At 37.0% G+C, this 25472-nt stretch overlaps 1 protein-coding gene across 25 annotated transcripts in view; it reads right to left on the bottom strand.

Moving 5' to 3' along the window:
* Window positions 1–25472, bottom strand: part of CSPP1 (centrosome and spindle pole associated protein 1) — a 196653-nt gene that overhangs the window by 127067 nt on the left and 44114 nt on the right. For 22 of the 25 annotated variants that reach the window (XR_012128224.1, XM_036998184.2, XM_036998183.2 and 19 more), the window contains 2 exons: window positions 8957–9055; window positions 7805–8253 (listed from right to left, as the gene is read on the bottom strand). Coding sequence is in view for 24 of the 25 variants with exons in the window: in XM_036998184.2 (XP_036854079.2) it covers window positions 7805–8253; window positions 8957–9055 (548 nt within the window). In the remaining variant the exon portion in view is untranslated. Of the gene's footprint in view, window positions 1–7804; window positions 8254–8956; window positions 9056–10312; window positions 12467–25472 lie in introns of those variants that run through there. The other 3 variants (XM_036998189.2, XM_036998188.2, XM_017654391.3) reach the window with 2 other exon arrangements.

The raw sequence follows: 25472 nt of genomic DNA, 5'->3' as shown, positions 1-25472 counted from the left end.
GCTGCACAGAGAAGACAAGCAGTGACTCTGTGGCATCTTACTACACTGATGGACAGTGACTGCATTGGGGTATGGGTGGGTACTTGCTAATATGGGTAAATGTAGTAACCACATTGTTTTTTCATGTGAAACCTTCATAAGAGTGTATATCAATAATACCTTAAAATATATATATATTTTACACACACACACACATATATATATATATATATATATATATATATATATATACACACACACACAGCATAAGTCTTACCATTAAATTAAATCAAATGTGGCAAGCCACAACATTTGCTAACACTGTAAATCACATGAAAGAGTAAATATTAGCAACAAGTTAAAACGAACATTATAAATAAAAACGTTAATGCAGGGGCAGAAAATGATTAGTTCACTTAACTCACAAGGTCATATACAGCAAAAAGATTAGAATGTTTTTAAAAATCTTTTTCAGAAAATAATTTTTAAATGTTTTCAATTAATCTTTTTTCCATTTGGCAAACATTGATTTCTTTAACTTAACTTCTCATACAAAAGAAACCAACATGACTTTTTATATACCAACATTAATCAGCATGTATGAAAATCAGAATTTCTTAAGTCATGTTCCCTAATGTGGTTGTTAACAAACTAGACAGTCTCTCATGAAGACTATTAGAAATATCTGTTAAGGTATTATTCAATATTTTAGGTGAATTCATTATCACATTAAGAAAAATGGCAATTTTTAGAAGAAATAGAACTTACCACTCTCCTCAGAGCCAGGGTATAAAAAAGTTCTTCCTTTGTTACCATCATACAATCTATTGTCTATATAACTGGCAGAGGAAAAAACTATCTAGAATTTTAACCTTAATAATGTATGACCTGCTGCAACACATAGCTTCCAATTTTTTTATCCATATCTAAAACAACAGAACTCTCCACAATCCCTTTCAAAAAAGAATTTCAAATTTATTTCAATTTACCAAAACACAGCTGGTTTAATATCTGAAGCCTAGGTCCTTCTAGTGATATACTACTGACACATCAGTTTAGTGGCCTTCTCTTTCTACTGCTTAAAGAATGGGTAAATACAAATTGAAATTCAAATATGCAATTAACAATGCCAGACAACCAGATTTAGTTATACTGGATCTACATATACATACATGTACAAGAAAGAGTTAACAGAGCAGGCCTGAGATTGCCTACCTTTAGAAAGTCCTGTTGGCAAGTTTAGCCCCTAGCTGACACCTAGGAAAACAGATTTTGGGAAGTGTCCTGCCATTCCCAGAACTGGTAAGAGTGGTTCTCCATGTCTAAACTGTATATACAAGCAATAAAGTTTTCCTTCAGAGAGTCCAGAAGTTTGGCAAGTGCTAGGAAAAAAGTGCCTATATGATCAGTCCCCAATAAAAACATCAAGAACTGAGTATCTAATGAGCATTCCTGCTAGACATTTCACCCTTGTCAGAATTCAATATTGGAGGAATTAGGCATGTCCTGCCAACTCCCCTAGGTTCCCCTAGGAGGGCACTCTTCAAGTTTGTGCCTGATTTTCTTCACACTTTGTCCCATGCAAAATTTTCCTCTGCTGATTTTACTTTGTATCCTTTCACTGTAATAAGTCACAGCCATAAATATAACTATATATACAAAGTCCTGTGAGTCCTTCTAGCAAATCACCAAACATGGGGATGATCCTGCAAACCCATATCACAGACAATAGTAAATTTGATGATGTGGTGACCAATGTAAGTTTTAAAATATAGAGGAATTCAAACCTACAAATTTTTGAAAACATACTTTGGTTAAGATTAAATAAGAATTAAGGTTAAACAAGAATTAACCAAAATTAAAGACCACTTAAACATACAAAACTTCTAAAATTCATCCAAGAAGCTTATGGCTTCCTGTTGATTTTTAGCTAAGTTGTCTAATGACACTTAGACTTGCAGTTCTAGTTTATCTTCATACAGCTGAACCCAAGGTATGCTATAACCAAAGCATCTACACTAAAAAAAAAATTTTATAAGTGTTTCAATATACATATATGCCTTAATAAAGTAAGCACCATTAACATAAAAGGTCACTTACAAAGTTCACTCCAAATTAAAGAAATTTAAGAAATTGTTTTATTTATGTATAAAGTCAAGGTCTCTTTGCTAAATTCTACAGTAAAATCACAAAGACTTCCTAATGAACAGCCCATATGAAAGGTGCTTTAAGGTGTATCCTTTCACCAAAGGACAAAAATCATGAACAAGATTATAAAAGTCCCCTCTGTCACCAATAACTACAATCAAGACATGTGGGGACATGTGTTCCACACTGCTAATCATCAGGGAAATGCAAATTAAAACCACAATGAGAAATCACCTCACACCAGTTAGGATGGCCAACATCCAAAAGACAAACAACAAATGTTGGCGAGGATGTGGAGAAAGGGGAACCCTCCTACACTGCTGATGGGAATGTAAACTAGTTCAACCATTGTGGAAAGCAGTATGGAGGTTCCTCAAAAAACTAAAAATAGAAATAACATTTGACCCACGAATCCCACTTCTAGGAATTTACCCTAAGAATACAGCAGCCCAGTTTGAAAAGGACAAGATGCACCTCTATGTTTATCGCAGCACTATTTACAATAGTCAAGAAATGGAAGCAACCTAAGTGTCTATCAGTAGATGAATGGATAAAGAAGACGTGGTACATATACACAATGGAATATTATTCAACCATAAGAAGAAAACCAATCCTACCATTTGCCACAACATGGATGGAGCTAGAGGGCATTATGCTCAGTGAAACAAGCCAGGCGGAGAAAGACAAGTACCAAATGATTTCACTCATATGTGGAGTATAAGAACAAAGGAAAAACTGAAGGAACAAAACAGAAGCAGACTCACAGAACCCAAGAATGGACTAACAGTTACCAAAGGGAAAGGGACTGGGGAGGATGGGTGGGAAGGGAGGGATAAGCGGGAAAACGGGGCATTATGATCAGTACACATAATGTAGGCGTGTGGGGACATGGGGAGGGCAGTGCATACAGAGAAGACAAGTAGTGATTCTGTGGCATCTTGCTACGCTAATGGACAGTGACTGTAATGGGGTGTGGGGGGTAACTTGATAATAGGGGGAGGCTAGTAACCATAATGTTGTTCAAGTAATTGTACATTAATGATATGAAAATTTTTTTTAAAACTTAAAAAAAAAAAGACTGGGGACATGCTTAAGAGGCCAGAAAAAGGCAGAGATAATGCATTTCACTAAAAAGGATAAAATAAAATCTAAAAGCATTGTATTCAATTTTATAAAATGACTAATATGATTGTGCTTACTTTGTTAAACCAAGGCAAAACTACAATTTACATACAGAGATTCCATAAATATTTTAAGTTACCAATATAAAACATGAAAAACTACAACAAAAAACCTAGATGGGACTCAAACAAGTGGTGAAGCCAAATTATAGTTTGGACAATTAACCACCTTATTTTCTATTAAAATTTCTCTGTAATTGTAATGGAAATTCCTTCATTTACTGAACTTTCTTTCATATTTTTAATAAATTCAGCACTCTGAACTACCCCTATTAGTTCACTTAACAGTTTTATGGTGGTCTTACATTTTAGAATAGAAATATTTACTGAGGCAAATGAAGTTTCTCTGAAAACAGGAATTTGTGAATGGCAGCAGTTCTTTTACCATTGCCATCCCCCTCTTCAAACTTCTCAACATTAAGGGCCACTAACAGTTGGTGAAATCCAGAAGTAATACACTCAATACATGTCTAAAACAGCCTTATTCTAGTCAAAGTCCAAGGGTTTAGTTTGGCCCTGAGAAGTCCCTCCTGTTTAGCCACAGCTTTAGAGCCAGTACCAGATTAAAACTATTCCTGTGACCCAGAACTAATCTATCTAAATATTCTATGGCTTTAAATCCATAGGTTCACTCACCACACCTGAATCCACTGGGTTTTTTCAGAAAGGGACAGACCTCATAAATTAAAGAATTTGTTTCCTTTGATATAGCAAATCAGAGCTGACTGAGGCAACGAAGTAATTCTAAAATGGTTTCACCATCTTACTGTCAAAAAGGCAAAATTAAAGGTATGTTAAATGGACAAAGCTTTCTCTATTTCCTTGAAGACATAGGTCCATAACTCAACTTAATTAGGTTCAAATGTCAATGCCCAAAGAAGCCAATTATATGCTAGAGGCCAAATTTATCTAAAAATTAACATGTGTTTATCTTTAAAATAAAATATTAATCTCTTACAGAAGAAAAGTGTATTGTTTAAAACCACCATATTTTTAGTTAATTTAAATGTGAATGAACTAAATGGTAATGAATGTATCTTTTTTCCTTAGTTAACCACAGAATCAAACAAACAACTTCAAAAACAAAATCACAATGTTTATGCTATCAAGAATAACACACTATAGAAATAAAATATTTACCATCTGATGGCCACAGATTGAGAGAGCTCACAGGAAAGAAGAATCAAATTTCTCCTTACTTAAAAGAAATCATCTAACTCATAAATTAGTTATATCATCTTGTTTCCATATCAAGAATATCTAATACAGATGAATTCTGCTATAACAGGTCCTTTTGTTTATAGAAGTTTAAAGAAAAGCACTGATCTGTTAACTATAGGTCATCATTTATGACCTTTTTTTCAGTTCTTTCCCAGTTTTTATATTTACTTTAATTCAGTAACAGTGTTTTTCTAATATCAACCCCATCTTTACAGTAGGGAAAATAATACTAAAATGGCCCTTCCAAAGATAAATGAAATTTAACTACTAATAGAAAAAAGGAATAATATATTAAGTAACTCATGTTTTAATAAGCATTTCTCCTAATACATATTGAGCATGCACACTTTTTGGAAGGTCCTACCCTAAGTAAGCAAGCATTCAATCTATGTGGCTAAGTAACATACAGATTCTAATTTCAGATGGAGTATTATTTCAGAATTTTGTTAAATGACTGTTAAGATTACAAACTAAACAATATCAAGAGCTAAATAGAATGCAAGTGCTATTAATCACATAAAAACTAAAAAACAGCATTTAATGCTAAAAATTTCTTTTACTCATTAACATCAGTTATAAAGTAAAACACAGTAAGGTAATGTTAGCTTCCACAGCTCAAGTTAAGAAATAAGAACGACTAAGATGACTGTATTTAAAAAGAGCCTATAAATTTTAAATTATTATTGGACACACTATTACATTTAACTTTAGGAAGCTCCTAAAACATAAATTTTACTCATACTGGTAAATACATATACATAAATAACACTCACACACGGTGCAATTGTCAAGTAAAGTGCTAACCACCTTAGTAACTATTTTAAAAACTTTGCTGGTCACTTGCTGCACTGATGGACAGTGACTACATTGGGGTATGGGTGGGGACTTAATAATATGGGTAAATGTAGTAACCACATTGTTTTTTTCATGTGAAACCTTCATAAGAGTGTATATCAATCATAACTTAATTTAAAAAAAAACATTGCTGGTGATTAATGATGAGTTTAGGAAAGTTCCTGGTTTTAGCTTTTCCTGTATTTAAAGTGGAGAAAATATTTCATTAATAAATAAATTATGGTATTATGAAAAAGTTTTTAGAATTAGAAAAGAATGGAGGCCAAAAAAAATTTTTAAATAAACACTAGAATTTATCACATACTGATTTTTAGAAGAAAAAGGAGAACAAGGAAGAATGAAGGAAATTAAGGAATTAATTATTTAAGAAATTAATGAAGGAATTTAGAAGAATAAAGGAAAATAAATTTTCTAATTCTCACAATCAGTTATAATTCTTTTTCTGTCAAGAACTTCTGGCTAAGACTACAGTGCTATTCAGAATAAATGGTTAGAGCAAGAGACTAAATGCAGTAATACACTTCTTTAGTCTCAAAAACTTCACTAACAAGTAGTCATTTTTCCTTTCAACCACTCTGCCTACTAAATAAAGCCACTGAATGACAGATGTGAATCTTTTTTTCTTTTTTGCTGTAAATAAGCAATCTACAAATCTAAAAATACAGAAATTCAATTTTAACCTCAATTGCCAGAGACATGTGTGAAAACCCTTATATCTAGAGATAATGAGTTTATGCATTAATGAAACAGAAGTAACAAAATAATGATTTACATTTTCAAGAAGTACTTTTTAAAACTTTAGTAAATGTAACAGGAATTATTCTCATTCATCCTACTGTTTAATCTGTTCTTAACATACCACTTGGGGGAGATTATTTAGAGTCATTTCATTTATGGCATACATAAGAAAATAAGATATCAAATCATTACGCTGAAATTCATTAGTTCTCATGTGTAAAATTATCGCAAGTTATAATTACAAAAATAACAGATTAAATGTATAAAAAACAAAGCATCAACCATCATAATAAGTTTCTTGAAATTCCAAACTTAGAAGGTATATATTACACTACACTCTAAAGGTAAAACAGACACCATCAAGAAAAAAAGTTATGTACAAAGAAGACAAGCACCAAGAGTCCAAGAATACCTGCAGTTGCCCAACTGAAAGTTCTTTTAGGTTAGGTAGTCTATAACTGCCTTCAGATATAAACATTTGCATATATATTACCAGTTTGGGAGCATTTTCTGAAGAGCAAACAAATTCAAATCAGAGATAAACTACAACTGACATTGCAAAATTCTAATCCTTCACTCAAATTATCTAAATCAGAGTGAATATTAAAAAGATTGGATGAGCAGGACATAATAGCTACAGAATAAAGAGAAGACAACCATAAAGACTTTGCATTACTATTATTAATAACAGAATACTGGATGTGCAGCATCACATCATGGAAAATTTTCTAAAATACTAAAAAAGTAATCTATCTGGACTAATAAATCAAAGAAGTCCCCAAAACTGCTCAAAATTTAGATTTCACTCTTTCAATTTAACAAGTCAGTGAAAAGGAGACCCTGCATATTTCTGTCCACAAATCAATAGTTAAATTAAAATACAGCAAATTTTAAGTATTAAGACAAATGACTTAATGAAAGAAGACCCCATTGTAGCATTTAAGAAATTACACATAGTATCATAAAATCAATCATCCAAAGGAACTAGAAAGCAGCTGAAAACCTGATTAGAAAAATTAGAGCCATTTCCATAAAATAAATGTTGAATAAGTAACATAAACATATTGAAAAAAGTACTTAAAGCACAGGAACATTAAAGAAATAAACTGTATTTCATGTACTCTAAGGCGTCCCTTTTCCACATTTTAACATCTCTGACTGGGAGCACCGTCAACCTGGTTTTCAGATGAGCTGTGGGAGAAAGGAGTTACTTTTTCCTGTCAGCCACCTTGAGGCATTGTGAATCTGAGGCAGCTCTGACTTCTTACCTCTAGGTTTTGTGGACAATACTGGCAGGAAGAACTCAGACTGCAAACCTGAACCAGTACCGGCTTACAGTTCAAATTCTCAGGAAAGTCTTTTTAACTCCCTCCACTTGGTGCCAAGTTGAGAAGTGCAAATTTCTTTTCTATCCCTTTCTGTGGGAAAGTTTATTTCCCACTTAATTTTACAAAAAGGTTGTAGCCTTTCACTGTGCCTGCTTTGTAACAGGGTCCCTTTCCCCCATCTTGGGTGTTTTCTTTGTCCCCTCAGTGGCACATAAAATAAAATTTAAGTATGACTTAAAACTAATAGCATATTAGAATTAATCAAATATGTAAATCAAATGAAGCTGCTTTTCTGATATAAGAAAAACTGTAATATTAATCAATTAAAGAAAATAAAAATGAAGTTATAAATACCTGTCATTTGTATACACTCTCAAAGGTCTTCTATCAAAATCACTTTCATATCTAAACCTCTCATCCATTTCTTCACTTAATCCAGGATTGTGGTCAGGCCTATAACACTGTCTGTCAAAAACACGATCCTCATTAAACCTGTGAAATCTTCTATCTGGAATATCAGCCTTGCTGGCAAACCTTTGGTGTTTTTTATTGAAAATGCCAAGTTCTTCATTAGATTTTTTAATAATTCTTCTATTCCTTAATTCAATTTCATCATCTAGTTGTCGATATCTGTCCTCCTCTAGTCGTCTTTGGTTTAGAAGCTCTTCATATGCCTCTGAAGGAGTTGAAGGAGTTAAGACCTCTCTTCTAGGATGCTCTGAACTTTCACAAGATGTTTGTATTTGTGAGGGTAAATCAGGTTTACCCTGACTAATAGGCTTTTTATTTCTTTGACTCTTGTGCTGGTTAATTAAAAGAGAAAACAGAAAACAGAGCTTAATGAGATCCTATTTCTTAAAAGGTAATTAAACCCTCAAATGATACGTATTCTACTTATCATTTCAACTCTAAGGGTTAATCCCCCTTAAGAAATATCTCATTGTTGCAAAAAAACTTCAAGGAAGTGTTATCCTTCCAGAAAATTTAATGAATATTAAATAAATATGCAACAGTAATGTGGATAAATGACTACAAAAAGAGAGGATAAGCTAGATGCAAATCCCTATCCCAGGAGAATATTAGGTATATTTTGGCAGTTAAATATTGCTTCAAAATATTTCAAATTAAATTTTTTCTCAATACAAACAATATAGAATCTGGTATGGTTTTTGGCCTTAGTAACATCAACCATCCTTAAATTTGGGGAAAAAAGCAGCGAGAGAGCTAGAAATAGTCAACATTTAAAAATTAATCAACATCAGTTAAAACCAATCCCTAAAATTAAATCATCCTCATGAAGTTAAAGTTAAAAAGTTGGGTAAGTTCTTCAATATGAGTTAATACCATTTACAAAACTAAATATTTAAATGTACTGTGTTTGGTTCAATTTGTGTTAATTTTTTAAATGTTTACATAAAAACCAAATGAAAGGCCTAACATACTAAAATATTTTCAAGTACAAAATATTCAACCTGGGGTGTTATTTATTTTAAAAGCAAAACCTACCTCGGTACTCTTTTCTACCTGTCTGAACTTGTCTGTGGACTCTTCCTTACTCCTGAGAAATTCATTGTATTCTTTGTTGCGTTCAAGTTTCAACCTTTCCTTAAAACAGAAACCAAGGCAATGTTAACTTCAACTTCAGGAAAAAGTACAGTAATATCAAATCAGACTCATACAAATCAGAGACCTTATCCAGAATCAAGTTCTACTAATAATTTCAAGGATAGAAGTAGTTTGCAAAACACAGAAGAAGCAGGAAAAGGTCCAAGACTAGCAACACAATTCCTCACATTCTTTCTTGCCACATGAAAATACGCATTACTACATGCTTAGGTCCAGATTAACACGAGGTCTCTAACAGAAAAGAGCTGTCTTGGCTGTAAAACACCTACCTTTTTATACTTCAATATTACATAGCTTACATGACATTTCCCAAGGGGCACACCCCATAAATCCATGGATTCCCAAGGTCAGACAATCCAGGTGTGCTGTGCTAACAGCATTCATAAATAAACCTCTCTCTCTAGTAAATACCTGAATCTGTTTGCCAGGTCTGTCATTAGCATGTTTCTAAGATTTGACCAGGTTACCTTTCATCTTTCCTTCTCAGGGACACCTCCTGTCTCCAATCCCCCACCCCACTCTGATGCTAATCACTTCTTTCCCAAGTATAAAAAAGGATCCTTGTTATATTTTAAACATGAAAAGGTAAAGTTATCACAGACACAAAGTGTTACAATATAAATGTTCTGTTAAAACACAAATATATTATGTTAGAAGATGTTTTTAAGCCCTAATGCCTCCCATGTCATTGACACAGCACATTCTTAAAAAGTATTAAAAAACCTAGGTCAACTTTTTAAATGTATTAACTGTCCCTTTGTCTTATATACTATTCCATGATCTCTGATCTAGCTTTGAAATTGAATCTCTACAAGAGGTATACAGTGCTTTATCCCTACTACCTCTAAGTATCTACATGTATTTGTAGTGATAGAAACACACATTCAAATAGCCTCAGACCTCACCCTATATAAAAACTCAGTATACTCTCATCTACTCATCTCATTGATAACTATCACAAAACATAAACTTTATAGCTCAGAAATCAGTGCTGAAAAAGTAGTCTGAATATTCAATTAATCAATGTATTAAAGAAATATGTCACATTTCATGGTTACAAATGTTACAGTCAAAAAAAATTTAACAGCACAACTACAGACCCCAAAGATTTTTTTTTGAAAAACATATTCAAGGATGGGACATAATGTGATCTTCTGTTTGCATTTAAATCAGGAGTACGTTCTTTCATGATTTTGGTATCTCAAAAACTGGTACCCACTACTCCTATCCACCTACCTTGGCATACAACCTCTCACCAATAGGAAGAGAAACTCCCAGAGTAGATGGATCTGTTCCACTCGTGGACAGAAAATTTTTCTGCATATATACACATTTAAAAAATGTATTACCTAATTGCCTTTATAAAATGTTTCATAAATGTCTTTATATTCTATATTCTAAACTATTACATTATGGAGAGCAAAAGAATGAAATGGAGATGAAGACAGAAATCTATAGAGACTATACCAAAAGTAATCAGAAAAAAGTTTTATTCTAATCAGTAATGCCCTACAGAGAATCAGATATTAATTTTCCTTTACAATACATATATACCTACTGATTGCAGATAAAAAGCATGAGCAAAAAGGCAACTCTTTCCCAATTTATATTCCTTTTCTAGCACACATTCTTCATTCACAGTGCCATACTATTCTTTTAAGGCAAATTTAAACCTCCTAACAAATATGCTTATGCACGTTGTATAATGTTTTTGTTTAATTTTCCTGTAATTATGAGTGGATATCTACTCAAGTGGTAGAATATATAAGCTATGAACATTATTTCTTTATGTGTCCCTCCATTCTTGTTGATTAAACATTTAGGTAATGCAGTTCAGTAGACAGGGCATTAGAATTCAAAAGACCTAGGCTCTAGAGCTAGCCCCAATACTTCTCAGCTATGAAACAATGAGCAAGTCATTTAACTTCTCTGACCCAGACTTTCTTCTTTCATAAAATGAGAATGGTATCTGCTCTGCCTAACCTACAGAAACTGGAATAAGCATCAAGGAAGATGAAAAAATGTAAGATCACCTTGAACACAATAAAGCAAACACAAGAGACTAGTAAATATATATAATCCCTAATTTATGTTCCTAGTAGACATATAATCTGGAATAAATTCTCGACATCTCTGCTTCAGTTTGTCTGTGAAACAGGGATAATGCCATCTACATCACTAGATTAAGAGGATTAGATCAATAAACACATGTTAAACTGTCTAGTTTCGTGCCTTTTATTTATTCATTAAACATGCAAGTATTGACTATCAAATATTTCCCAGTTACAGCCATAACTCACAGATACTGCAGTTCAGTTCCAAACCATCGCAATAAAGCAAGGTAAATGAATTTTTTGGTTTCCCAGTGCACATAAAAGCTGTATTTCCACGTACTGCAGTCTACTAACTGTGCAATACCATCATGTCTAAAACAAAAACCATGTATATACCTTACTCTTAAAAGTACTTTATTGCTAAGAAATGCTAACCTTCATCTGAATTGTAAACTTTTTGGTGGTGGAAAGTCTTGCCTTGATGTTGATGGCTGCTGACTGATCAAGATGGTGGCTGCTGAGGGCTAGGGTAGCTGTGGCAATTTCTTAAAATAAGGCAACAATCAAGTCTGTTACATCAATTAACTCTTCCTTTCATGAACGATTTCTCTGTAGCCAGTCATGCTGTTTAACAGCATTTTACCCACAGAACTTCTTTCAAAATTGAGAGTCAATCTTCTCAAACCTTTCCACAGTTTTATCAAAGGAGTTTATGTAATATTCTAAATCCTCTATTGTCATTTCAATAGTCTTCATAGCATCTTCACCAGAAGTATATTCCATCTCAAGAAACCACTTTCTTTGCTCATCTGTAGGACACAACTCTTCATCCATTCAAGTTTTATCATGAGATTGCTACAAGCCATTCAGAACTTCAGGCTCCACCTCTAATTGTAGTTCTCCTACATCCACCACATCTGCATTTAATTCCTTCATAGAAGTCATGAAGTTCTCAGTCATCCATGAAGGTTGGAATCAACTTCTTCCAAATTTCTCTTAATGTTGATATTTTCACCTCTTCCAAAGCATGAATCATTAATGTTCTTAATGGAACATAGAATCATGAATCTTTTCCAGAAGGTTGTCAATTTACTTTGTCCAGATCCATAACAGGAATCCCTATCTATGGCATCTACAGCATAACAAAATGTATTTAAAATATGAGGCTTGAAAGTCAAAATGACTCCTTGATTCATGGGCTACAGAATAGACGTTATGTCAGCAGACATTAAAATAACATTAATCTCATACAGCTCTATCAGAGCTCTTGGGTGACCAGGTGTATCATCAGTGAGTAATAATATTTTGAAAGCAATTATTTTTCTGAGCAGTACACCTCAGAATGGGCTTAAAATATTGAATAAACTATGTTGTAAATAGATATGCTGTCATCCGAACTTTGTTGTTTCTTTTACAGAACACAGGGAGAGTAGATATAGCATAATTTTTAAGGACTCTATAATTTTGGGAATGGTAAATGAACACTGATTACAACTTAAAGTCACCAAGTTCCATAAGTCTCTAAGAAGAGTCAGCGTGCCTTTTTTTTTTTGTATCATTAATCTACAATTATATGAGAAACATTATATTTACTAGACTCCCCCCTTCACAAAGTCCCCCTCACAAACCCCATTACGGTCACTGTCCATCAGTGTAGTAAGATGCTCTAGAGTCACTACTTGTCTTCTCTGTGTTGCATAGCCCTCCCTGGGCCTCCCCCCACATTATACATGCTAATCTTAATGGCCCCCTTTCTTCCCCCCGACCCTTTATCCCTCTCTTCCCACTCATCCTCCCCAGGCCCTTTCCCTTTGGTAATTGTCAGTCCATTCTTGGGTTCTGTGAGTCTGCTGCTGTTTTGTTTCTTCAGTTTCTCCTTTGTTCTTATACTCCACATATGAGTGAAATCATTTGGTACTTGTCTTTCTCCACTTGGCTTATTTCACTGAGCATAACACCCTCTAGCTCCATCCATGTTGTTGCAAATGGTAGGACTGGTTTTCCTCTTATGGCTGAATAATATTCCATTGTGTATATGTACCACATCTTCCTTATTCCTTCATCTACTAATGGACACTTAGGTTGCTTCCATTTCTTGGCTATTGTAAATAGTGCTGTAATAAACATAGGGTGCATCTGTCTTTTTCAAACTGGGCTGCTGCACTCTTAGGGTAAATTCCTAGAAGTGGAATTCCTGGGTCAAATGGAATTTCTATTTTGAACGTTTTGAGGAACCTCCATACTGCTTTCCACAATGGTTGAACTAATTTATATTCCCACAAGCAGTGTACGAGGGTTTCCGTTTCTCCACAACCTCACCAACATTTGTTGTTTGTCTTTTGCATGATGGTGATCCCTACTGGTGTGAGGTGATATCTCACTGTGGTTTTAATTTGGATTTCTCTGATGACTAGCAATGTGGAGCATCTTTTCATGTGTCTGTTGGCCATCTGAATTTGTTCTTTGGAGAACTGTCTGTTCAGCTCCTCTGCCCATTTTTTAATTGAATTATTCACTTTTTGTTTGTTGAGGTGCGTGAGCTCTTTATATATTTTGGATGTCAACCCTTTATCGGATCTACCATTTATGAATATATTCTCCCATACTGTAGGGTACCTTTTTGTTCTATTGATGGTGTCCTTTGCTGTACAGAAGCTTTTCAGCTTGATATAGTCCCACTTGTTCATTTTTGCTTTTGTTTCCCTTGCCTGGGGAGATATGTTCATGAAGAAGTTGCTCATGTTTATGTCCAAGAGAATTTTGCCTATGTTTTTTTCTAAGAGTTTTATGGTTCATGACTTACATTCAGGTCTTTGATCCATTTCAAATTTACTTTTGTATATGGGGTAGACAAGGATCCAGTTTCATTCTCTTACATGTAGCTGTCTAGTTTTGCCAACACCAACTGCTGAAGAGGCTGTCATTTCCCCATTGTACGTCCATGGATCCTTTATCGTATATTAATTGACCATATATGTTTGGGTTAATGTCTGGAGTCTCTATTCTGTTCCACTGGTATGTGGGACTGCTCTTGTACCAGTACCAAATTGTCTTGATTACTGTGGCTTTGTAGTAGAGCTTGAAGTTGGAGAGCAAGATCCCCCCTGCTTTATTCTTCCTTCTCAGGATTGCTTTGGCTATTCGGGGTCTTTTGTGGTTCTATATGAATTTTTGAACTATTTGTTCAAATTCGTCGAAGAATGCTATTGGTAATTTGATAGGGATTGCACTGAATCTGTAGATTGCTTTGGGCATGGTGGCCATTTTGACAATATTAATTCTTCCTAGCCAAGAGCATGGGATGAGTTTCCATTTGTTAGTGTCCTCTTTAATTTCTCTTAAGAGTGTCTTGTAGTTTTCGGGGTATAGGTCTTTCACTTCCTTGGTTAGGTTTATTCGTAGGTATTTTATTCTTTTTGATGCAATTGTGAATGGAATTGTTTTCCTGATTTCTCTTTCTGTTAGTTATTAGTGTATAGGAAAGTCACACATTTCTTTGTATTAATTCTGTATGCTGCAACTTTGCTCAATTCCAATATTAGTTCTAGTAGTTTTGGAGTGGAGTCCTTAGGGTTTTTTATGTACAATATCATGTCATCTGCAAATAGTGACAGTTTGCCTCTTTACCAATGTGGATGTCATGTATTACTTTGTTCTGTCTGAATGCTGTGGCTAGGACCTCCAGTACTATATTGAATAACAGTGGGAAGAGTGGGCATCCCTGTCTTGTTCCCGATCTTAGAGGAAAAGCTTTCAGCTTCTTGCTTTTAAGTACGATGTTGGCCATGGGTCTATCATAAATGGCCTTTATTATGTTGAGGTACTTGCCCTCTATACCCATTTTGTTGAGATTTTTTATCATGAATGGATGTTGAATTTTGTCAAATGCTTTTTCAGCATCTATGGAAATGATCATCTGGTTTTTGTCCTTCTTTTTGTTTATGTGGTGGATGATGTTGATGAATTTTCAAATGTTGTACCATCCTTGCATCCTTGAGATGAATCCCACTTGATCATGGTGTATGATCCTCTTGATGTATTTTTGAATTTGGTTTGCTAATATTTTGTTGAGTATTTTTGCATCTATGTTCATCAGGGATATTGGTCTGTAATTTTCTTTTTGGTGTGGTCTTTGCCTGTTTTTGGTATTAGAGTCAGCCTACCTTTGAAGTCAGGTATTGACTTCCCCTCTCTAGCTATGAAAGTCCCCGATGGCATTTTCTTGCAATACAAGACTGTTTTGTCTACAGTGAAAACATGTTGCTTAGTGTAACCACCTTCATTATCTTAGCCAGATCTCTTCTGGATAACTTACCTCAGCTTCTACATCAGCATTTGCTGCTTTACCATGCAATTTTAGTTTATGGAGATGACTTCTTCCCTTAAACTTCAGTAACCAACCCGTGCTAGTTTCAAACTTTTCTTCTACAGCTTCTCCACCTCGTCAGCCTTCACAGAATTGAAGATTGTCTTGCTCTGGATTAGGCTTTGGCCTAAAGGTTATGGCTGGTTTGATGTTCTATCCAGACTACTAAAACTGTCTCCATACCAGCAAAAAGGCTCTTTTGCTTTCTTATCTTCATGTGTTTGCTGGAATAGCACTTTTAATTTCCTTCAAGAACTTTTTGCTTTGCATTCTCAAGTTGGCTAACTGCTTGGACCAAGAGGCCAACCTTTCAGCCTGTCTCAGCTTTCAAAATGCCTCCCTCTCTAAACTTAAACTTTTGATTTAAAGTGAGAGACATGCAGCTCTTCCTTTCACTTTAACACTTAGCAGCCACTATAGGCTTATCAGTTGGTCTAATTTCAACATTGTTGTGTCTTAGGGAATAGGGAGGACCAAGGAGAGGAAGAGAGATGGGAATAGCCAGCCAGCTGATGGAGCAGTCAGAATACACACAAAGTTTATCCATTAAGTTCAACATCTTATACAGGAGAGCAATACATGGCACCCAAAACAATTACAGTAGTAACATCAAGATCACTGATCACAGATCATCATAACAAATATGATAATAAAAAGTTTGAAATATTGCCAGAATTACCAAAATGTGAAACACAAAGTAAGCAAATAATATTGGAAAAAATATACCAATCGGGGCGGAGCCAGGATGGCGGCGTGAGTAGAGCAGTGGAAATCTCCTCCCAAAAACACATAGAGCTATGAAAATATAACAAAGAAAAATCTTCCTAAAATAGAGACCACAGGACACAGGACAACATCCAGACCACATCCACACCTGCAAGAACCCAGCACCTTGCGAAGGGGGTAAGATACAAGCCCCGGCCGGCGGGACCCGAGCGCCCCTCCCCCCGGCTCCCAGCGGGTGGAGAGAAACCGGAGTGGTTTTTTTTTTTGGCGAGCGCTTTTTGGAAGCCTTAGAGGGACGGGCCCCTGTTGCTGGGGAGGCAGGGTGGCGAGACCAGCGAGCAGGTGCCTGGGAACAGCGCCAGAGGACAAAGAATATCCCGCGTTTCTCCCTGCGGGACCGGCAGGCGGGTGCCTGAGACCGGTGCCTGAGGACGGAGGAGGTCGCGCGTTTTTCCCCCTTTATTTTTCCTCTTTTTGGCGAGCACTTTTTGGAAGCCTTCAAGGGACGGGGACCCCAGTGCTAGGGAGGCAGGGTGGCGGGACTGGTGAGCGGGTGCCTGGGACCGGCGCCTGAGGACAAAGAATATCCCACGTTTTTCCCTGCGGGACTGGTGGGCAGGTGCCTGAGACCGGCACTTGAGGACAGAGGAAATCGCGCGTTTTTCCCCTTTTTTTTTTTTTTTTTTCTCTTTTCTGCGAGTGCTTTTTGGAAGCCTAAAAGGGAAAGGGACCGCGGTGCTAGGGAGGCAGGGCAGCGGGACTGGGGTGCGGGTGCCTGGGACCGGCACCTGAGGACAAAGAATATCCCGCGTTTTTCCCTGTGGGACCGGTGGGTGGGTGCCTGAGACCGGCACCTGAAGACGGAAGAAATCGTGCGTTTTTCCCCTTTTTTTCTCTCTTTTTGGCGAGTGCTTTTTGGAAGCCTTGAAGGGACAGGGACCCCAGTGCTAGGGAGGCAGGGCGGCGGGACTGGTGAGCGGGTGCCTGGGACCAGTGCCTGAGGACAAAGAATATTGAGCGTTCCTTCCCTGCGGGACCGGTGGGTGGGTGCTTTTTGGAAGCCTTGAAAGGACAGGGACCCTGGTGCTAGGGAGACAGGCCAGCAGGACCAGTGAGCGGGTGCCTGGGACCGGCACCTGAGGACAAAAAAAAAAAAAAAAAATCGCTTGTTTTTTCCCTTTTTTTTTTTTTTTTTCTTTCTTTCTGTTCCCTCTCTCATTGTTGCTGTTGTTGTTTTGGTTTGGAGAGTGCTTTTTGGAAGTCTTAAAGGGGCAAGACAGGTCACTTAGACCAGAGGCAGGGAATCTGGGGATCTCTGGGCACTCTAACCCCCTGGGCTGCAGGGAGCACAGAGGCCCCTTACAGAGATAAATAGCCTCCTGGCCGCTCCCCCTCCAACGGGGCTCCACCATTTTGGAGGAAGAGCCCCATCCAGGCCAAGCCCACAGCAACAGCGGAGATAAACCCCAAAGCAACTGGGCAGGAAGCAGAAGCCCTGTCTGCGCACAGCTGCCCAGCACAAGCAACTAGAGGTCGCTATTCTCCCAGGAAAAGGCTACAAACCAACAAGAAGGGAAGCTCTTCCAGCGGTCACTTGTACCAGCTCTGCAAACTATCTCTATCACCATGAAAAGGCAAAACTACAGGCAGACAAAGATCACAGAGACAACACCTGAGAAGGAGACAGACCTAACTAGTCCTCCTGAAAAAGAATTCAAAATAAAAATCATGAACATGCTGACAGAGATGCAGAGAAAAATGCAAGAGCAATGGGATGAGATGCAGAGAAAAATGCAAGAGCAGTGGGATGAGATGCAGAGAAAAATGCAAGAGCAGTGGGATGAAGTCCGGAAGGAGATCACAGATGTCAGGAAAGAGATCACAGAAGTGAAACAATCCCTGGAAGGATTTATAAGCAGAATGGATAAGATGCAAGAGGCCATTGAAGGAATAGAAGCCAGAGAACAGGAACGTATAGAAGCTGACATAGAGAGAGATAAAAGGATCTCCAGGAATGAAACAACACTAAGAGAAATATGTGACCAATACAAAAGGAATAACATTCGTATTATAGGGATACCAGAAGAGGAAGAAAGAGGAAAAGGGATAGAAAGTGTCTTTGAAGAAATAATTGCTGAAAACTTCCCCAAACTGGGGGAGGAAATAATCAAACAGACCATGGAATTACACAGAACCCCCAACAGAAAGGATCCAAGGAGGACAACACCAAGACACATAGTAATTAAAATGGCAAAGATCAAGGACAAGGAAAGAGTTTTAAAGGCAGCTAGAGAGAAAAAGGTCACCTATAGAGGAAAACCAATCAGGCTAACATCAGACTTCTCAACAGAAACCCTATAGGCCAGAAGAGAATGGCATGACATACTTAATGCAATGAAACAGAAGGGCCTTGAACCAAGGATACTGTATCCAGCACGACTATCATTTAAATATGATGGTGGGATCAAATAATTCCCAGACAAGCAAAAGCTGAGGGAATTTGCTTCCCACAAACCACCTCTACAGGGCATCCTACAGGGACTGCTCTAGATGGGAGCACCCCTAAAAAGAGCACAGAACAAAACACACAACATATGAAGAATGGAGGAGGAGGAATAAGAAAGGACAGAAGAAAAGAATCTCCAGACAGTGTATATAACAGCTCAATAAGCAAGCTAAGTTAGGCAGTAAGATACTAAAGAAGCTAACCTTGAACCTTTGGTAACCACGAATCTAAAGCCTGAAATGGCAATAAGTACATATCTCTCACTAGTCACCCTAAATGTAAATGGACTTAATGCACCAATCAAAAGACACAGAGTAATAGAATGGATAAAAAAGCAAGACCCATCTATATGCTGCTTACAAGAAACTCACCTTAAACCCAAAGATAAGCATAGACTAAAAGTCAAGGGATGGAAAAACATATTTCAGGCAAACAACAGTGAGAAGAAAGCAGGGGTTGCAGTACTAATATCAGACAAAATAGACTTCAAAACAAAGAAAGTAACAAGAGATAAAGAAGGCCACTACATAATGATAAAGGGCTCAGTCCAACAAGAGGATATAACCATTCTAAATATATATGCACCCAATACAGGAGCACCAGCATATGTGAAGCAAATACTAACAGAACTAAAGAGGGAAATAGACTGCAATGCATTCATTGTAGGAGACTTCAACACACCACTCACCCCAAAGGATAGATCCACCGGGCAGAAAATAAGTAAAGACACACAGGCACTGAACAACACACTAGAACAGATGGACCTAATAGACATCTATAGAACTTTACATCCAAAAGCAACAGGATATACATTCTTCTCAAGTGCACATGGAACATTCTCTAGAATAGACCACATACTAGCTCACAAAAAGAGCCTCAGTAAATTCCACAATATTGAAATTCTACCAACCAATTTTTCAGACCACAAAGGTATGAAAGTAGAAATAAATTCTACAAAGAAAACAAAAAGGCTCACAAACACATGGAGGCTTAACAACATGCTACTAAATAATCAAAGGATCAATGAACAAATCAAAATAGAGATCAAGGAATATATAGAAATAAATGACAACAACAACACTAAGCCCCAACTTCTGTGGGATGCAGCGAAACCAGTCTTAAGAGGAAAGTATATAGCAATCCAGGCACACTTGAAGAAGGAAGAACAATCCCAAATGAATAGTCTAACATCACAATTATTAAAACTGGAAAAAGAAGAACAAATGAGGCCTAAAGTCAGCAGAAGGAGGGACATAATAAAGATCAGAGAAGAAATAAACAAAATTGAGAAGAATAAAACAATAGCAAAAATCAACAAAACCAAGAGCTGGTTCTTTGAGAAAATAAACAAAATAGATAAGCCTCTAGCCCAACTTATTAAGAGAAAAAGAGAGTCAACACAAATCAATATAATCAGAAATGAGAATGGAAAAATCACGACAGACTCCACAGAAATACAAAGAATTATTAAAGACTACTATGAAAACCTATATGCCAACAAGCTGGAAAACCTAGAAGAAATGGACAACTTCCTAGAAAAATACAACCTCCAAAGACTGACCAAGGAAGAAACACAAAAGTTAAACAAACCAATTACAAGCAAAGAAATTGAAACAGTAATCAAAAAACTACCCAAGAACAAAACCCCGGGGCCGGACGGATTTACCTCGGAATTTTATCAGACACACAGAGAAGACATAATACCCATTCTCCTTAAAGTGTTCCACAAAATAGAAGAAGAGGGAATACTCCCAAACTCATTCTATGAAGCCAACATCACCCTAATACCAAAACCAGGAAAAGACCCCACCAAAAAAGAAAATTACAGACCAATATCCCTGATGAATGTAGATGCAAAAATACTCAATAAAATGTTAGCAAACAGAATTCAACAGTATATCAAAAGGATCATACACCATGACCAAGTGGGGTTCATCCCAGGGATGCAGGGATGGTACAACATTCGAAAATCCATCAACATCATCCACCACATCAACAAAAAGAAAGACAAAAACCACATGATCATCTCCATAGATGCTGAAAAAGCATTTGACAAAATTCAACATCCATTCATGATAAAAACTCTCAGCAAAATGGGAATAGAGGGCAAGTACCTCAACATAATAAAGGCCATATATGATAAACCCAACAGCCAGCATTATACTGAACAGCGAGAAGCTGAAAGCATTTCCACTGAGATCGGGAACCAGACAGGGATGCCCACTCTCCCCACTGTTATTTAACATAGTACTGGAGGTCCTAGCCATGGCAATCAGACAAAACAAAGAAATACAAGGAATCCAGATTGGTAAAGAAGAAGTTAAACTGTCACTATTTGCAGATGATATGATACTGTACATAAAAAACCCTAAAGACTCCACTCCAAAACTACTAGAACTGATATCGGAATACAGAAAATTTGCAGGATACAAAATTAACACACAGAAATCTGTAGCTTTCCTATACACTAACAACGAATCAATAGAAAGAGAAATCAGGAAAACAATTCCATTCACCATTGCATCAAAAAGAATAAAATACCTAGGAATAAACCTAACCAAAGAAGTGAAAGACTTATACTCTGAAAACTACAAGTCACTCTTAAGAGAAATTAAAGGGGACACTAATAAATGGAAACTCATCCCATGCTCATGGCTAGGAAGAATCAATATTGTCAAAATGGCCATCCTGCCCAAAGCAATATACAGATTTGATGTGATCCCTCTCAAATTAACAGCAACATTCTTCAATGAATTGGAACAAATAATTCAAAAATTCATATGGAAACACCAAAGACCCCGAATAGCCAAAGCAATCCTGAAAAAGAGATATAAAGTAGGGGGGATCTCACTCCCCAACTTCAAGCTCTACTACAAAGCCATAGTAGCCATAGTAATCAAGACAATTTGGTACTGGCACAAGAACAGAGCCACAGACCAGTGGAACAGATCAGAGACCCCAGAAATTAACCCAAACATATATGGTCAATTAATATTTGATAAAGAAGCCATGGACATACAATGGCAAAATGACAGTCTCTTCAACAGATGGTGCTGGCAAAACTGGACAGCTACATGTAGGAGAATGAAACTGGACCATTGTCTAACCCCATATACAAAGGTAAACTCAAAATGGATCAAAGACCTGAATGTAAGTCACGAAACCATTAAACTCTTGGAAAAAAACATAGGCAAAAACCTCTTAGACATAAACATGAGTGACCTCTTCTTGAACATATCTCCCCGGGCAAGGAAAACAACAGCAAAAATGAGCAAGTGGGACTACATTAAGCTGAAAAGCTTCTGTACAGCGAAAGACACCATCAATAGAACAAAAAGGAACCCTACAGTATGGGAGAATATATTTGAAAATGACAGATCCGATAAAGGCTTGACGCCCAGAATATATAAAGAGCTCACACGCCTCAACAAACAAAAAACAAATAACCCAATTAAAAAATGGGCAGAGGAACTGAACAGACAGTTCTCCAAAAAAGAAATACAGATGGCCAAGAGACACATGAAAAGATGCTCCACATCGCTAATTATCAGAGAAATGCAAATTAAAACTACAATGAGGTATCACCTCACACCAGTAAGGATAGCTGCCATCCAAAAGACAAACAACAACAAATGTTGGCGAGGCTGTGGAGAAAGGGGAACCCTCCTACACTGCTGGTGGGAATGTAAATTAGTTCAACCATTGTGGAAAGCAGTATGGAGGTGCATCAAAATGCTCAAAACAGACCTACCATTTGACCCAGGAATTCCACTCCTAGGAATTTACCCTAAGAACGCAGCAATCAAGTTTGAGAAAGACAGATGCACTCCTATGTTTATCGCAGCACTATTTACAATAGCCAAGAATTGGAAGCAACCTAAATGTCCATCGGTAGATAAATGGATAAAGAAGATGTGGTACATATACACAATGGAATACTACTCAGCCATAAGAAGTGGAAAAATCCAACCATTTGCAGCAACATGGATGGAGCTGGAGAGTATTATGCTCAGTGAAATAAGCCAAGCGGAGAAAGAGAAATACCAAATGATTTCACTCATCTGAGGAGTATAGGAACAAAGGAAAAACTGAAGGAACAAAACAGCAGCAGAATTACAGAACCCAAAAATGGACTAACAGGTACCAAAGGGAAAGGAACTGGGGAGGATGGGTGGGCAGGGAGGGATAAGGGGGGGGGAAGAAGAAGGTGGGTATTAAGATTAGCATGCATGGGGGGGAGGGAGCAAGGGGAGGGTGGGCTAGACAACACAGAGAGGACAAGTAGTGACTCTACAACATTTTGCTAAGCTGATGGACAGTAACCGTAATGTGGTTGTTAGGGGGGACCTGATATAGGGGAGAGCATAGTAAACATAGTATTCTTCATGTAAGTGTAGATTAAAAATTAAAAAAAAAAAAAAAAGAAAGAAAGAAAGAAAGAAAAGGGGGATTACTCCTTAACAGGATAAAACTATTGGTAAATCAAAGATCAACGCATGCTTTAAATATCCTTAATGTTGATCACTTAAAGGGTGTCAGATAATCAGCTATGGAGGTACTCTTTTCTGATAATATTCCTTTCTCTGAATTAAAAAAAAAAAAAAAAAGCAGTTACTGTGTGCTGACCTCCAATGAATTCTGCACAGTGGTATAGAGGGCATGTCAAAGTGTGGGCAAAGGGTCTGTTTGTTTCTACGCAGAAGATCAAGGCCTAGCTTGGATACCCAGAAAATGAACTAAGATACGATATGAGGAGGAGCTTCCGGCATCAGCACTCTCTGGAGGACTTGTGCCGGGGGATGATCATCAAAAAGCCTCCACAGGGATCTGGACGATGCTGCGGTTGTGGCTGCATCCAGCCCACCGTCTCCTGGACTTGCCATAAGAATGAGGAGGGAGATGTCTAGGCTGGCATGTGCATACAGTGAGACAACGAATTTGACCGGATCTGTACTGTTGGAACTCAACCAGGAGTTGGGAGGGGTGCAAGTTGTAGCACTCCAAAATCTCATGACTATAGACTATCTATGGTTAAAAGAACATATGGGATGTGAACAGATCCCAGAAATGGGCTGCTTTAATTTGTCTGATAGTTCAAGTACAGTTGGACAATATCCATCATATCATAGATAAATTTTCACAAATGCCTAGGGTGCCTAAATGGTTTTCTTGGCTTCACTGGAGATGGATGGTAATTATAGATTTGCTTTGTTTATGTCACCGTATTCCTATTATGTTAATATGTGTGTGCAAATTAGTTAGTAGTTTAAAACCTATACATACTTAAGGTACTATACAAGAAGATATGTCAAAGAAATAATCAATCCTCCCAAGTTTCCTTCGTATGCTACATCTATAGCTTTTCTTCTTCCTTCCTAATTACAACCCTTAAATAGAATTCGTGCCTCATATCGAATTTACCGAGTATCATAATTCCTCCAGGTGGTAAAGATACCTCGAGACAAGTGCTGGGCATAGAAGCCACAGGGCATAAATCTGCAAAGAAGTAAAAAGCTAACCTTTGCAAACAATATGGCTTCTCTCTCACTTACCAACTTTACATTTCCCTGTATGGCCCCGGAAGATGACTGGTTAGCCAGAGACGGGTAAGATTCCTCAAGGGAGGAACAACCTAAGACAGGCACAGTCGCAGGGGGGCCATCAGGTGAGAATTTGGGGATCAACAGAGGTGAGGCTCAGAACCTCACCCCCCCTGCTTTGAGAGAAATCTTCTGCATCCGTGGATGTCTTGTTGCCCTCGTCTAGCCTGGATTAATACTTAGTCCATAGGCACACACCTGATCATCTGATCATCTACATTTGCCTTCTTACAGCACTAAACTATGTTTTCTACCTTTATCTTGCATCTACCTACCACTTCAGCATTTTATTAAAAATAAAAATAATAATAATAATAGGAGAAATGTGGGATCAACATATAAATCAAGTACAAAAATCAAATGAATATTCATATTTGACCTGATGGTTTATAGGTCATATTGCATGATCAAAACCGAAAGTTTCTGTGATGACTGCCCTTGTACTGTTCACCATGTAAGAATTTATTCACTCTGTAAGAATTCGTTCACCATGTAAGAACTTGTTCGTTATGCTTCAGAAGATTGGAGACTGACGAGAATTAGGCTTGAGATGGATTAATGATTGTACATTGAGCATTGACCCCCCTATACTGAATTTTATTGTTGTTAACAACCATTTGATCAATAAATATGAGAGATGCCCTCTCAAAAAAAAAAAAAAAAAAAAAAAAAAAAAAAAAAAATCAAACGAATATTCATATTTGACCTGATTGTTTATAGGTCATATTGCATGATCAAAACCGAAAGTTTCTGTGATGACTGCCCTTGTACTGTTCACCATGTAAGAATTTATTCACTATGTAAGAAATCGTTCACCATGTAAGAACTTGTTCGTTATGCTTCAGAAGATTGGAGACTGACGAGAATTAGGCTTGAGATGGATTAATGATTGTACATTGAGCGTTGACCCCCCTATACTGAATTTTATTGTTGTTAACAACCATTTGATCAATAAATATGAGAGATGCCCTCTCAAAAAAAAAAATAAATAAAAAGTAAAAGAAGTTAAATTTATAAACAAAAAAGGAAAAAAAAAATATACCAATCGATGCTCCAATGCAGGGTTGCCACAAACTTTCAATTTGCAAAAAACACAGTATCTCCAAACTGCAATAACATGAGGTATGCCTGCATGTCTTTAGGT

This window comes from Manis javanica, chromosome 2 (genome assembly GCF_040802235.1).
Source record: "Manis javanica isolate MJ-LG chromosome 2, MJ_LKY, whole genome shotgun sequence".
Taxonomy (NCBI): Eukaryota; Metazoa; Chordata; class Mammalia; order Pholidota; family Manidae; genus Manis; species Manis javanica.
The sequence above is the reverse complement of the archived record's forward strand: the minus strand, read 5'-3'. Positions and strand labels throughout refer to the sequence as shown.